At 40.6% G+C, this 15,449-nt stretch overlaps 1 protein-coding gene across 3 annotated transcripts in view; it reads left to right on the top strand.

Moving 5' to 3' along the window:
- YWHAE (tyrosine 3-monooxygenase/tryptophan 5-monooxygenase activation protein epsilon) overlaps positions 1-15,449 on the top strand; it is a 54,711-nt gene that overhangs the window by 14,672 nt on the left and 24,590 nt on the right. The window contains exon 2 of one of the 3 annotated variants that reach the window (XM_058702950.1): positions 10,158-10,252. The exons of the other annotated variants lie outside the window; for them this stretch is intronic. Within the exon in view, the coding sequence (XP_058558933.1) occupies positions 10,189-10,252 (64 nt within the window). The 5' untranslated portion in view covers positions 10,158-10,188. The remainder of the gene's footprint in view (positions 1-10,157; positions 10,253-15,449) is intronic. 3 annotated transcript variants of the gene reach the window in all.

The raw sequence follows: 15,449 nt of genomic DNA, 5'->3' as shown, positions 1-15,449 counted from the left end.
GTTGAACTATATGAAATTGCCAATTTCAGTCAATTTTTAGTTGAAGTATAGTGAACGTGCATGGGATACTAGTTTGGGTGTACAACGTTGTGATTCAGTAATTCTGTACATTGTGCAGTGCTCACCACAATAAGTGTAGTTTGTCACCATACCAAGTTGTATTATTGACAATATTTCTTATGCTGTATGTACTTTATAGCATTGTGACTTATTTATTTTACAGTTTTTTTAAATGTTTATTTGAGACACAGAACAAGAGTGGGCGGGGGGGGGGTGGCAGAGAGCGAGGGAGACACAGAATCCGAAGCAGGCTCCAGGCTCTGAGTTGTCAGCACAGAGCCCAACATGGGTCTTGAACCCACAAACTGCGAGATCATGACCTGAGTCGAAGTCAGACGCTTAACTGACTGAGCCACCCAGGGTCCCCCCCCCCCCCGCCCCTTTTTGTTTTTGAGAGAGTGAGCATACTCATGCATATAAGCAAAGTAAAGACAGAGGGAGAGGGAGGGACAGGAGCCCGACGCTGGGCTTGATTTCATGACCCTGAACTCATGACCTGAGCAGAAATCAACCTGAGCCACACAGGTGCCCCATGACTTATTTATTTTATAATTGGCAGTTTGTACCTCAATTTCAATCATTTTTCACCTGTAAAAATGATCATTTCATATGGTACAACCTAAGTTAAGTGGTGGTTGGAAGGTCTGGAAGGTGAGCTCTTAATATACCCAAAGAGGCATCAAGTTTTAAGGAAGTACCAGGGTTACTGAGGTATTGTACATGAATATTTTCTGAGGTTGTTTTTGCTTTTTGTACGTAGTTAAATAGATTTTACCTATTTTAATTTTCTAGGTCTTTTTTTCTCTCAATAATTGATTCAAATTTGCTGTTTGCAGCTTTTTGTTTGTTTGTTTTTAATGTTTATTTTAGAGACAGAGCACAAGCGGGGGAGGGGCAGAGAGAGAGAGGGAGACAGAATCTGAAGCAGGCTCCAGGCCCTGAGCACAGAACCTGATGCAGGGGCTCGAACCCAGGAACCATGAGATCATGACTTCAGCTGAAGTCGGACACTTAACCGACTGAGCCACCCAGGCATCCCTGTTTGCAGTTATTTTAATGCAGCATTTTAAGGGTCACTGGATAGTATAACTTCTGAAACTGTGCAACATAGGTACTGCAGATAAATTTAGAAAATTTTGGAGGAAAGGTGGCATTTTCCCCCTCCCTCAAACAAAATGAGTGGAATTTACCCTTTTGTTATTAAAACATTTTTTTCTTAAAGTTTTCTTACTATCTTGAGAGAGAGCACGAACAGGGGAAGGGGAGAGAGAGTGGAGAGAGAGAGAGAGAGAGAGAGAGAGAGAGAGAATCCCAAGCAGGCCCTGTGCTGTAAGCATGGAGCCAGATGAGGGGTTCACATTCAAGTATCATGAGATCATAACCTGAGCTGAAACCAAGAATTGGATGCTTAACTGATTGAGCCAGCTAGATGCCTTGGGATTTATCCCCCACCCCCATTTTTTTTTTTTTTTTTTTTTTTGCTAGTTGTTTGAATGAAGAGAATGGAAAAGGCCACTATGCTCACTTTTCTTCCCAGAAGAGAATTGGTCTTGAAACAGTTATAAGAAAATGTTCGGATTTATTAGATTATACGGTAGTAATATGTTCCTCACCTGTAGCCAGTAGAATCCCATTTATAAATGTGGAATTTTTCTTATAATTCTGTATTTATTTTAAAGAACTGATATCCTCCCTCTTTCCCCTCCCTCATTGTGAGATTCTTCTGTTTCTTTCTAGCTTTGGAATCTAACAAACCCTTAACTTACTGTTCAGCCTTCTACCTTTAAAAAAATTTTTTTTTTTTTAGTATTTATTTTTGAGAGAGAGTGTGAGTAGGGGAGGGGCAGAGAGAGAGGGAGACCCAGAATCTGAAGCAGGCTCCAGGCTCTGAGCTGTCAGCACACAGCCGGATGCAGGGCTTGAACCCACAAACCGTGAGATCATGACCTGAGCCGAAGTTGAACACTTAACTGATTGAGCCACCCAGGCACCACCACCAACCTTCTACTTTTTAATATGGCCATTGAACATGTTCAAATGTTACTTAAAAAAAATTTTTTTTTTTTAATGTTTGTTTTTGAGAGTGAGAGACTGAAGGCAAGCAGGGGAGGAGCAGAGAGAGAGGGAGACAGAATCTGAAGCAGGCTCCGGGCTCCAAGCTGTCAGCACGGGAGCTCATATGGGGCTTGAACTCACTGAGAGATCATGACCTGAGAGGAAGTCGGATGCTTAACAGACTGAACCACCCAGGTGCCCTCAACTGTTATTTAATCAAGGAATAGAGCAAATAAAACAATGCTGAGCATAAGAAAAATAACTACTGTTTGTAACCTCTTGCTAGACTAACACTTTATAAAGGGCTGGATAGGAAAGAAGCTGTAGGAACTTAATGAGACAGTAATACGGCCCTCTATTTTCCTTTTTCTTTCTTTTTCTTTTTATTCTTTATTTTTCAGTTTTAGAGAGCGAGATGGGGAGAGGGGCAGAGGGAATTCCAAACAGGCTCCGTGTTGAGTGCAGAGCCTGACGCGGGGCTCGATCCCACGACCCTGGGATCGTAACCTGAGCAGGAATCAAGAGTCGATGCTCAACAACTGAGTCACCCAGGTGCCCCTTTTCTTTTTCTTTATGTATCTTTTCAGTGTGTGATTTGTAAGGCATGTAATTTGGGGGCACTGGGGAACGGCCACAGGAGACGTTGGTTTTTTTCTCTAGACTATTTGCTGTTAAATTGGTTTTTCCTCTTCCTGACAGTTAACAGATAGCCATTAACATGGTCCTTTATGCCTTTGTCTTTTATTCGTCATTGCTACAACTTGCTTATGACTTTCTTGATTTAGTTTTCCTCCATTCAGAATGTTATTTGCCAACATTTCTTTAGTCATTTTGTCTTTACTTTTTATTCTTGTCTATCAGACTGCATTAATATTGTTACCCAGTTTTCTTTCCTATGCTTTAAAATTTTTTTTTTTAACGTTTATTTATTTTTGAGATAGAGACAGTATTAATGGGGGAGGGTCAGAGAGAGAGGGAGACACAGAATCTGAAACAGGCTCCAGGCTCTGAGCTGTCAGCGCAGAGCCTGACGCGGGGCTCGAACTCACGGACCGCGAGATCATGACCTGAGCCGAAGTCGGATGCTTAACCGACTGAGCCACCCAGGCGCCCCCGGAGCCTGTTTTTTATATACCTTTTTATCTCGTTTTGCACAGTTTTGTATTATGGACATTTTTCTTATATCACGAACTATTTTGTAAATATTCTTATTGGCTGTGTAACATCCAGTAACAAACGTTTTTGGCTAGTATATTGCTAGTAATACTGCAATGAAATACTTACATTCAATGTAGCATTTTCTGTAATTTGGGTTATTTGCTTAGGAGAGATTTTGAGGAGTGGAATTTACTGGTCTAAGTAAACAAACCTGGGGTGCCCGTGGCTCAGTCAGTTAAGTGTTTGACTTTGGCTCAGGTCATGATCTCATGGTTCATGAGTTCGAGCCCCTCCTCCCGGCTCTATGCTGACTGCTCTGAGCCTGGAGCTTCCCTTGGATTCTGTGTCTCCCTCTCTTTACTCCTCCTCCACTTGCTTGCATGCCCTCTCTCCCTCCCTCAAAAATAAACATTATAAAAAAAGGTAAATAAACCTGAGGCCTTTGGCTTCTGTACCATCCTTTTCTGAAAGGAGCTTTTCATTTTACAGTACAACGAGTTCATGAATGCTCACTGCATATAATGTTTTCACTACAAGAACTCATGTATTTAAATATTTTAAACATTACTTAAAATGTGAAACGCATGTCTGTTTTAATTACAAAAGCTAAAATTAAATGTTATAAAGTCCAATAGTACAGCCTTGTCAAATAGATACAGCTTCTCTGTACTGCCAGAAGTAATTATTGTTATTGTTAATGGTTTGAATATACTTCGAGAATTTTGTCTTTGCTCAAGTGTCCATGCACGTACAAACACAGGAAGATACTTCCATTTTATAGACCCCAACATGCTATTGATTTGACATACATTATTACTTTGTATAACACCAATAAAGAAAAATGCTGCCAATTCCACCATTGATACATCACTAAGAAAAATCTGGATCGTATGGATGTTAATATGGAAAGTTTCCTAAAAGAGTGGATGTACACATCTGTATTACATTTTTTCATGGAAACATACATATCATTTAGCAACATACCTTTTTCTCACCAAAACATTGTAGATATTAAAAAATACTTTAGAAACCAATTGGATGATGGGTTTAGCCAGACTAACATGAAAATTTAAAAAATGGTGTGTTACTCTAGGTCAGTCTAACGACTAAAACAAAAACGTCTGGAGTGCCTGGGTGGCTCAGTCAGTTAAATGTCTGACTGTTGGTTTTGGCTCAGGTCATGATTTGAGGGTTCGTGGGTTTCAGCCCCTGGTCACTCTTGTCCAAGTTGGCAGTGTAGAACCTGCTTGAGATTCTCTCTTTCCTTCTCTCTGTGTCCCTTCCCTGCTCACTCCTCTCTCCCTCTCTAAAAATAAATAAACTTAAAATTTTTTTTTCTTTTTGTTAAATTACAGAAATGTTCAACATTTTTTAAGAAGGATTTTTATTTTTTTAATGTTTTTTCATTTTTCTTACGGTTTGTTTTTGAGAGAGTGGGGGAGGGGCAGAGAGGGAGAGAGAAAATCCCAAGCTGCCTCCCCACTGTCAGTGCAAAGCCCCATGCAGGGCTCAGTCTCAGAAACCGGGAGATCATGAGTTGGAGGCTTCACGAACTGAGCCACTCAGGTTCCCCTTCAAACATTTTTTTTAAAAAGTTTGTTTATTTTTTAAATGTTTTATTTTTGACAGCTTGAGCAAAGGAGGGCAGAGAGAGAGGAGGGAGACAGGATCTGAAGCAGGTTCTGCACTGAGAGCACAGCCCGATGCGGGGCTCGAACTCACGAACTTATGAACCATGAGATCATGACCGGAGCCAAAGTCTGATGTCCAACAGACTGAACCACCCAGGCATCTCTAAAGTTTATTTATTTTGAGTGACAGAGAGAGAGCGAGAGCGAGCGAGCACTCGTGGGCCAGTGGTGGAGGGGCAGAGAGAGGGGGTGAGAAGAGAGAATCCTAGCTCTCAGCAAGGAGCCCACAGCAGGGCTTAGTTTCACAGACTGAGATCATGACCTGAGTGAAGTCATGACCTGAGCGAAGAGTTGGACGCTCAACCCACTGAGCCACCCAGGTGCCCCAAAAGAAAAACTCCTTAAAGAATTTCAGTGTGCAAACAGCATTGAGAACCACTGGAATCGATCATTGTTTCTCATATGCCTGACTGAATTAGAGTAACTGAGTGTGCTTATTAAAAATTCAGGCATTTGGGGGCGCCTGGGTGGCTCAGTCGGTTGGGCGTCCGACTTTGGCTCAGGTCACGATCTTGCGGTCCGTGAGTTCGAGCCCCGCGTCGGGCTCTGGGCTGATGGCTCAGAGCCTGGAGCCTGCTTCCCATTCTGTGTCTCCCTCTTTCTCTGCCCCTCCCCTGTTCATGCTCTCTCTCTCTGTCTCAAAAATAAATAAATGTTAAAAAAAAAAAAAATTCAGACATTTGGTCTGTACTCGAAACCTAATGCGTATCTCGGGGTATATGGCTGCTTTTGACTAGATGACCTGTAACGTTCCCTTCTAGAGAGAGGCTGTCTCAACTGTTTTTTTCAGCAGTTAAGTAATTGTCAGGGATCTTGAGTTTGAGAATATTGGAAGCTATGTAGCAGTACTGCATAGCTTTTTTTGTCTAATTTTTGTCCAGCTTTGAACAATGAGTAATGGTTAGTTATGTGGATATATTTGCCCAAATGCAGTAATAAAGGATTACTTTCTGCCTTGCAGATGATAGAATATGTAGCATAACTTTAGATTTAAATTTAGCTGTAAATGCTAATAATCATATTTAATCTGACTTAAAAAATACTATTTATCTTGTTTTAGAGTTGGCACTGCATACCTTATGGGCTTCTTAATGTTTCTTCCCTTCATTTGTTGATTTCTATCATTTTCCCCTGTATCAATATCTATTTTTATATTACATTTTGATCATTTGATATAATTAGGAATTCCTCTCTTGGTACCTTCAAAAGCATTCCTAAGGATTTCTCCTGTAAATCCATTCTTGGGCTTTTTAATCAATAGGTATTTAGTGAGTTTTGAGAATGAGTTTCCCCTTGTGAATGATAAAAGAATGTACTATAATACTCAACGTAAAGGATCTTACAGTCCACTTTAAGGAGAATTGTGGCTAAAAACAAAATGATTTTGCTAGCTTATGTGATACAGGAATTTGAGAAAAGGGGAATTGAGGATAGCATTGTGAATAATTATTAGGGAAAGCTTGAGTAATAGGCGAGCTATCCAGTGGATAAGATTTGGGTAGTGAGAGAGGAAGGTTCTTTCAGATATGTAATCAAGAGTGCAGTATTGGAATTAAGCATGTGAGGCCTAAGAATGGAGTTATCTGGGCTAGAAAGAGGAGATGGAGTTAGATGATGCAAAAGGTTCTATTTATTAGGCTTAGGTTCTAAACCGTGTTCTTTATTTAGCTCATTACTGCATCAAGCACATTGTTAACATTCCTCTGAGGGCTTACATCCTCCTGGATTCCTCTGTCCCGTTTTTTTAAATCTTGGAAGACAGGCAAGCAAAGAAAAGGATTTTTAAGATGCTGTTGAGTTCTGGGGCGCCTGGGTGGCGCAGTCGGTTAAGCGTCCGACTTCAGCCAGGTCACGATCTCGCGGTCCGTGAGTTCGAGCCCCGCGTCAGGCTCTGGGCTGATGGCTCGGAGCCTGGAGCCTGTTTCCGATTCTGTGTCTCCCTCTCTCTCTGCCCCTCCCCCGTTCATGCTCTGTCTCTCTCTGTCCCAAAAATAAATAAAAAACGTTGAAAAAAAATTAAAAAAAAAAGATGCTGTTGAGTTCTGTTACTTGCTACAGAATTTGCCTATGCAGTCTTCCTTTTAACTCTCAGAACCTAATGAGAGGTGGGTATCTCTGATCAGGAAACAGTCTTATAGAGATTACCTGACATAGGTTAAATAGCTTGTAAATAAATACGTACGGCAGGAAGAAAGTCTCATCTGAGTCTTTCTGGCTGTAAAGGTGGTGTTTTCCTAGCATGCTATGTTTCTCAAAGTGTGTGTGTGTGTTTTGGTCCACTTACTAAGAGTACAAGTGAGAATTGTGGAAGTGTTACTAGAATTGAATAGGACCTCTTTAGAGAGGCTTCCCAGACATATTTTCTATTTTAAAAATCCTATTTCCTCCAACACAAAGTATACTTCTGTTGACTTCTAAGTTAATTTATTAATTCTGTCCACTTGAAGCCGTTTAAACTCTTGCTTAAAAATCCCAGGAGATGCTTCAAATCTTGCAAAATTATTTACTTCAAATTTCCTTCCTTTATAACTTCTAAAAATTTATTTTTTAAAAGTATTTATTTTTGAGAGAGAGCTTGCAAGCTGGGGAGGGGCGGGGGGTGGGGAGAGAGAGAGAATCCCAAGCAGGCTCTTTGCACTGAGCGCAGAGCCAGATATGAGGCTTGAACCCACAAACTGCGAGATCATGACGTGAGCTGAAATCAAGAGTTGGTCACTTCACCAAGTGAGCCACCCAGGTGCACCAAGACTTTTTTTTTTTTTATAGATTGAATTACAGTTTTGAGTAATGCAAAATCTTAAACTATGTTTTAGCATCTCCTAGAATTCCTTAGTGATTTGGAAGCCCACTCAGGTGCAAATAGACTTTAAAATGATGGCACCACAAACTTTGAGTAGACTTAAGCAGTCGAATTATTTATGATAAAGTTAAAATTGTCAAATTTGGCAGGGATTTAATGTTTAACAACCATTATAAGTTAGTTTAGCTAAGAATGTTTTGTAACCAATTTAATCTCATAGGTTTATTAGAGTGTAGTTATGTCAAAAATCATGTTCCATAGGGATTATACTGAATTTGTTGTATGGTTAACTGATACTGTACTCTCCCTTAAGATTGTCAAATGAAAATTTATTTTCCATGCTTTATGGTACAGAACTGGTACCTCCAGTGGAGTATTTGTCGATGTGATAAAGTGCATGGTATTTAGAAATATGTGTATCTATGTATTCCTAAATGTTTTTTTCTTTCATTTTTAAAAGTTTATTTCTGAGAGAGAACACAAGCAGGGGAGGTGCAGAGAGAGGGGGGACAGGGGCTCAGAAGCAGGCTCTGCACCGATGCAGGACTCAAACCCAGGAACCATGAACGAGATCATGACCTTAGCTGAAGTTTGGTGCTCAACTGACTGAACCACCTAGGCACCCTGGTGTATTCCTAAGTATTAACAGCAGAGTCTTTGCTACCAAGTTATTTGGATCTTTTATAAATCTGTAAGGCAGAGTATTGATTGTCATTGAATTATCTATGAATTGGCTGTTTAGAGATGGTCCAAATTTCGTTTGGCTGATAATTTCAGCCATTCCTTGGATATTGTGTAAGTCCATCAGTTCTAAAAGAAGCATAATACCTGAACTTTGACATATATAATTTTTTTTAAGGTGTATTTATTAATTTTGAGAATCCCAATCAGGCTCTGTGCTGTCAGCTGTAAGCCTGACACAGAGTTGGAACCCATGAACCGTGAGATCATGATCTGAGTAGAAATCAAGAGTCAGATGCTTAGCTCACTGAGTCACCCAGGCACCCCACTATGTGTATCTTTTAAAAATAATGTCTGCTTTGACTTGACAGCCTTTTTTTTTTTTTTTTATTTTAGTGTGGTTTCATTGGCTTTTCTTTTTCTTTTATATTGATACACTAGTGCTTCCTCCCCTCTTTTCACAACTTCTGTACTTAGGCAGAAGGGCCATGTGAGCTGTTTATCGGTGAAATGTGAGCAGCACTTACGTGCGTAACTGTAGAGGCAGTGAAAACCCCTTTCCTGATTTTTTGTTTTTCCTTTTTCTGCTTTGACCAGGAATCCTCAACTATCAAAAGGCATAGTTCCTCACTAAAGAAACCTTGTGTGAAGTCTCTGAAATTTGGGGAGTAATTTTGTTCCCAAGCATATCCTCCCCGCCAGGCTATTGATTCTTTAGAAAAGGTTTAAACCTGTTTACAGCCTCTTTTGTGTTTTCAAATTGAGATGCTAAGTAGATTTCATCCAGGCTACTCTGCTTTCTAGAATTTTAGGGGATTGTTTGAAATTTATATGCTAACTTTTCTGAAGATGAGTAAAATCATCCTTTGACTGTTATCTTAAATATGTGCATGCCAAATGAAGGACATTTTACTTCTCTGGTAGCTTCAGAATACGAATGAATGAAGAGGCGTGATACTTCACCATTTCTGTGTAGACTGATTCTCTGGTGGAGTTCCTTCTCTTCATTCCTTTATTTCTAAACTGCATCTTTTTAAAATTAAGTGTGGAGATTTACATTAGAAATTTGTTTTAAGAGAGAGAGCTCGCGTGTGAGCGTGCAGCACATACTGGAACAAGCAGGGAAGAGGGGCAGAGGGAGGGAGGGAGGGAGGGAGAGAGAGAGAGAGAGAGAGAGAGAGAGAGAGAGAGAGAGAATATATCTTAAGCATGCCCCACGCTCAGCATAGAGCCAGACTTGGGCTCCATTCCATGACCCCCAGGATCATGACCTGATTAGGATGCTCAACTGACTGAGCCACCCAGGTGCCTCCTAACTACTGAGGTTTGTTTAATTTGTTACATTAAGTTCTCTGGCGTTTATTTTAGGTCTTTTAGTTCTCCCTTTGGTCCTTAATTTAGCTATTCTTCCAATGTATTTGCTGAAGCAGGTCTGGGTTTTTGGTTTTTATTCACTTGGGTGTTCCCCCTCCCCCCCCCCCCCCCCCCATGCAGACATCAGGTTTTTCTTTGCTGCTGTACTTCCTCCTTTTTGAGCCCAGAAGATGCAAATATATATATTTTTTACATATGGTGCAAGAGTCATTCATGTTCATACAGGGGTCTCTCCCCTCAGTGTTAATATCTCTGATAATCATAAGATGGGGACATTCCTAAAATTTAAACTGTTGACACACTCCTTCTAATAAGTTTACCTCTTTTTATCATCAAAGGATAAAATACTTTTTCGCAGCAGCTGGGAAAATGCTGCAGGATGTTTTGTTCTCTTCTTGCTGTTCTCTTCTAGTGCAAGTGGCTTTCCATGATGGTAAGTCTTTTCTGTGGTATTTATCCTTATTTTTAGATTTTTAAAAATAAGTGTCTGTAAGATAATAGTCATGTGATGAAAGAATATTCAAGGTAAGGGAAAGATAGTGGCATTTTATTGGAATGTACAGGTCTTACACTGTCATTTATAATTGTACAGTAGAATTACCTCTTTTGGTAGATGTACTATTATTGAATAGAATATTATTTAGCAAAAAGAACTATAGGGGCAGGTTAAGCGCCTGACTTGGCTCAGGTCTTGATCTCACGATTCACAGGTTTTTGAGCCCAGTGTTGGGCTCTCTGCTGTCAGCAGGGAGCCTGTTTCAGATTCTCTTTCCCACTTCTTTCTCTGCCCCTCCCCCGACCACGCGCATGCTTGCATGCTCGCTCTCTCTCAAAAATAAATAAACATTAAAATATTTTTATCTCAGGAAGTAATAACTTCTCTATTGATCAGTCCAGATATATGCATATAAAATATATTTTGATAGGTCCCAAACTAACAGTTTCAAACAACCATTCCTGAGAACTAATAATTAGTCTAGAGAGAGAGGTTTACTGAGATGATTTTTATAATTACACCAATGTGAATTTTAGAGAGTTTTACAGTTTACAGAGGTACCTTGTTTTTTTCCTGATCTTCCCCCATCCCCATTATAGTTCTGAGTCATCCCTAAGATAACTTTGCATTCTTTCCATGTGACATAGTGATTTGGGAAACTTGCCTTCATGCAGGCCAGCAGGAGCAGTAGAGGGACAGAGAGAGAGGGGGAGAGGTAGAGGGAATCTTAAGCAGGTTCCATGCCTAGCAAGGACTAGGGGCCCAATCTTAGAACCCTTAGATCATGACCTGAGCCAGAATCAAGAGTCGGACCCTTAACCAGTTGAGCCACCCAGGTGCCCCTTTCCTTCCCTTTTTAAGGCTGAATAATAGTTTATTGTATGTATATATTACATTTTGCTTATCCATTCATCCACTGATGGACACTTGGGTTGTTTCCATGTTTTAGCTATTGTGAATAATGCTGCTGTGAACATGTGTGTACAAATGTTTTCAAGACCCTGCTTTCAATTCTTTTTGGTATATTCCCAGAAGTAAAATTGTTGGGTTATATGGTAATTGTATTTAACAAGTTTTGTGGAAGGAAATGTTTTACTGTTTCACACAACAACTATACCATTTTTCATGCCCACCAACAGTGCAGGGTCTAATTCTCCACAGCCTCATCAGCACTTCTTTCCTGCTTTTTTGGTGGTAGCCATCCTTATCTTTTATTTTTTTTAATTTTTTTAAAAGCTTTTATTTAAATTCCAGTTACCATACAGTGTAATGTTAGTTTCACGTGTACAATATAGTGATTTGACAGTTCCATACATCACCTGGTGCTCATCACAAGTGCACTCCTTAATCCTCATCACCTATGTAACCTGTCCCCCCAACCCCCACCTCCTTTCTGATAACCATTGGTTTATTTTTTTAAATCTTTTAAGTGTTTATTTTTTGAGACAGTGGGGGAGGGGCAGAGAGGCCAACAGAGGATCTGAAGCAGCCTCTGCTGACAACACAGAGCCCTATGCGGGGCTCGAACTCAAGAAACACAGGATCATGACCTGAGCTGAAGTCGGACGCTTAACCAACTTGAGCCACCCAGGCACCCCAAGTTTGTTTTCTATAGCTGAGAGTCTGTTTCTTGGTTTGCCTCTTCTTTTTTTTTCCCCCTTTGCTCTTTTGTTTCCTAAATTCCATATATGAGTGAAATCATATGGTATTTGTCTTCCTTTGACTGACTTCACTTAGCATAAATACTCTCTAGTGCCATCCATGTTGTTGGAAAGGGGCAAGATTTCATTCCCTTTTTTTTTTAACTTTTTTTTTTTTTTTTTTTTTTTTAAATTATTGAGAGACCATAAGCATGAGCATGGGAGTGGCAGAGAGGGGGAGACAAAGAATCTGAAGCAGGCTCCAGGCTAGGAGCTGTCAGCACAGAGCCCGACACGGGGCTTGAACTCCCAAACTACTAGATCATGACCTGACCTGAGCTGAAGTCAGATGCTCAACTGACTGAGCCACCTAGGTGCCCCATGGATTTCATTCTTTTTTATGACTAATATTAAACACACACACTTAGTTTCTTTGCGCCTCTCCCTCTCTCCCTCTCTCCCTCCTTCCCTCCCTCCCTCCCTCCCTCCCTCTCTCTCTCTCTCTCTCTCTCTCTCCCTCTCTCCCTCTCTCCCTCTCTCCCTCTCTCCCTCTCTCCCTCTCTCCCTCTCCATCAATCTATGGTTACTTGGGCTGTTTCCATAATTTGGCTAATGTAGATAATGCTGCTATAAACATAGGGGTGCATGTATCCCTTTGAGTTAATATTTTTATATTCTTTGGGTAAATACCTAGTAGTGTGATTATCTTTAAAAAATTTTTTTTAATGTTTATTTATTTTTGAGACAGTGTTAGAGACAGAGTGCAAGCGGCGGAGGGGCAGACAGAGGGAGACATAGAATTTGAAGTAGGCTTCAGGCTCTGAGCTGTCAGCACAGAGCCCGATGCAGGGCTTGAACTCACGAACTGTGGGATCATGACCTGAGCCGACGTTTAACCGACTGAGCTACCCAGGCGTCCCAGTGTGACTATTTTTTAAATAGATAAAGGACAGAGCTAGGATTTTTCTTTCACTGTCCTCTTAAATGCACCCTAGGAGCTCTTGACTGGGAAAAGTGGCATTTTTTTTTAACCCTCTTTTATAGATTGCATTGATGAGTTTATTTCCCACCCACCCTTGTTTTTTACACCAACCAGTCACTTTTCCATTTAAAACATGTTATAATCCTACTCATTCTGTTTGTCTTCTCTTGATGATAAGTAGTGGAGCTTCTAGACCAGGTTCTCACAATATCCCTAAATGCTTTGACTCTTGTAATGTGCAGTGGTGTTGGTTCTCCTTTGGTCATTTCGTGTACAGGATTCAATATAGGATCCCTGAAGATACCATAGTCTTGTTAGTTGGGAATATTATTTGAATGTATAGGCACTTTACCAAAGTGAGATAACATAAGACACTATACTAAATTTCCCTTTATATATTTAAAGAACAGACCTCAGATTTTCAGGATGATGATACCTTGGGTCTCAGGGACCTCTTTAGGGACAGGTATAAGTAAGTTTTCTACCAAATACTGCTGACAGATGATTACAGAATCTTTGGTCCTATCTAGAAGGAATCCTTAAAGATTTCATTTACCTCTGACATACTCAGTCAAGCCCACCAGAGCCTATTTCTGTCTTTTTATTTAATATAGCTTGTCTTACTGTCTTTATTCTTTCATCACATGTTTGTGTTCCTTTTGTGGCATTAGATACTATGCTCTTCTGGAAATACATAGATAAAAACACATTTCTTGACCTTTTAGGAAAGTAATTTTTTAAAAAATTACTTTTTTAAGTGTTTATTATTATTATTTTTTATTTATTTTTGGGACAGAGAGAGACAGAGCATGAACGGGGGAGGGGCAGAGAGAGAGGGAGACACAGAATCGGAAACAGGCTCCAGGCTCCGAGCCATCAGCCCAGAGCCTGACGCGGGGCTCGAACTCACGGACCGCGAGATCGTGACCTGGCTGAAGTCGGACGCTTAACCGACTGCGCCACCCAGGCGCCCCTTAAGTGTTTATTTTTGAGAGAGTGTGAGCAGGAGAGGTGCAGAGGGCGGCGGGGACAGCGGATCCTAAGTGGGCTCTACACTGACAGGAGAGCCCGATGTGGGGCTCGAACTCATGAACTTGTCAGGTCATGGCCTGAGCTGAATTTGAAGTCTGTGCTTAATCAGCTGAGCCACCCAGGCACCCCAGGAAGGGAATTTTCTAAATTATTGATTGACTGGAAGGTTATATTTGATGGGGAGAAAAACACTGATCTTCAGTACAGAGAAATGTGTACTTGGATTGGGAAGCACAGGAAGGCTTTATAGAATGAGATGTTTGAGTTTGATTCAGAGTGAATAATTTCCTAGGCAAAGAAGAACAGTCATGGGCCAACTGATCGACCTTTACATAAAGCAAACCCAGTACCTCTCCAGAACCTTGAGTGACAGAACCTTTGTAAGGCAGTGTCTGATGCTATTATGGCCTTTTTCTTTTCTTGGGATGATTACTTTCAGTGTTCTTGGACTTAAGAATTTCTTGTTTCTATGAGCATTTAACTTGGAAAGTTCGTTGAATGTGGTGTTTGAGAGTTTAGGCACTTAAGTTAAATTGTCTGGTTTTGAATTAAAAAAATTTTTTTTTACATTTATTTATTTTTGATAGAGACAGAGTACAAGTGGGGGAGGGGCAGAGAGAGAAGGAGACCCAGAATCCTAAGCAGGCTCCAGGCTCTGAGCTGTCAGCACAGCCCGACACGGGGTTCTAACCCATGAACTGTGAGATCATTGACCTGAGCCCAAGTCAGTTGCTTTAAGTGACTAAGCCACCCAGGCGCCCCTGTTTTTGTGTTTTAAAGTCAGGATTATGTTTTGTAACCACTGGCAAGTATTTTTTCCGTTTTGGGAATAATTATGGTTATGACCCTGTATGCTTCAGTACAAGGTACATTAATTCTGTCAGCTAGTACAGTGCCTGCTCATTTTTCCATGACGGATGCTGAACAGTTTGCTTCTGTTCTGATCCTGGATCTCATTAGGAACTGTAGAATTAGGCATTGTGGTAATTTTTAGTCAGTTTAATAGGTGGAAACATGCCCTCTTGTAGATTTGTACTTTGTCTTTATAAGATTACAGGGCTATTGAATCTCAGCAGAAACTTGCTTTACCAGCTGTTGGGGACATCTTGGGATAATCATGTTTACTGGGACGTTGATGTAGAAATCTTAGTGGCATGGGAGTTATTCTGCTAGGCATGGGCATTAAGCTTTTTGGAGATAGTGTTCTGGAGGGTTAACTTGGTGGAAAAGGATGTGCTTTAAGCAAGAATAAGCCAAAGTTTAATGTATTAAGCTTGTGTCTCTTGTCACTGCATCCATTTATTGCATCTGTTCTTACTTCAATTAAAACAAACAAAAAAAAGACCAGGTTGGGGGGTGGGGAGGAAAAGACCAAAGGATCCCCATCCAGATGAATTCAAATGAATATTCAAATCTGAGGTAGTATGATTAAATGAAAGTACAGCTCTGGAGTCTGATTGCCTGGGTTTATAATCTACTG

The sequence above is a fragment of the Neofelis nebulosa genome, chromosome 16 (assembly GCF_028018385.1).
Source record: "Neofelis nebulosa isolate mNeoNeb1 chromosome 16, mNeoNeb1.pri, whole genome shotgun sequence".
In the NCBI taxonomy this organism is placed as follows: domain Eukaryota; kingdom Metazoa; phylum Chordata; class Mammalia; order Carnivora; family Felidae; genus Neofelis; species Neofelis nebulosa.
This window is presented reverse-complemented; position numbering and strand designations above follow the sequence as displayed.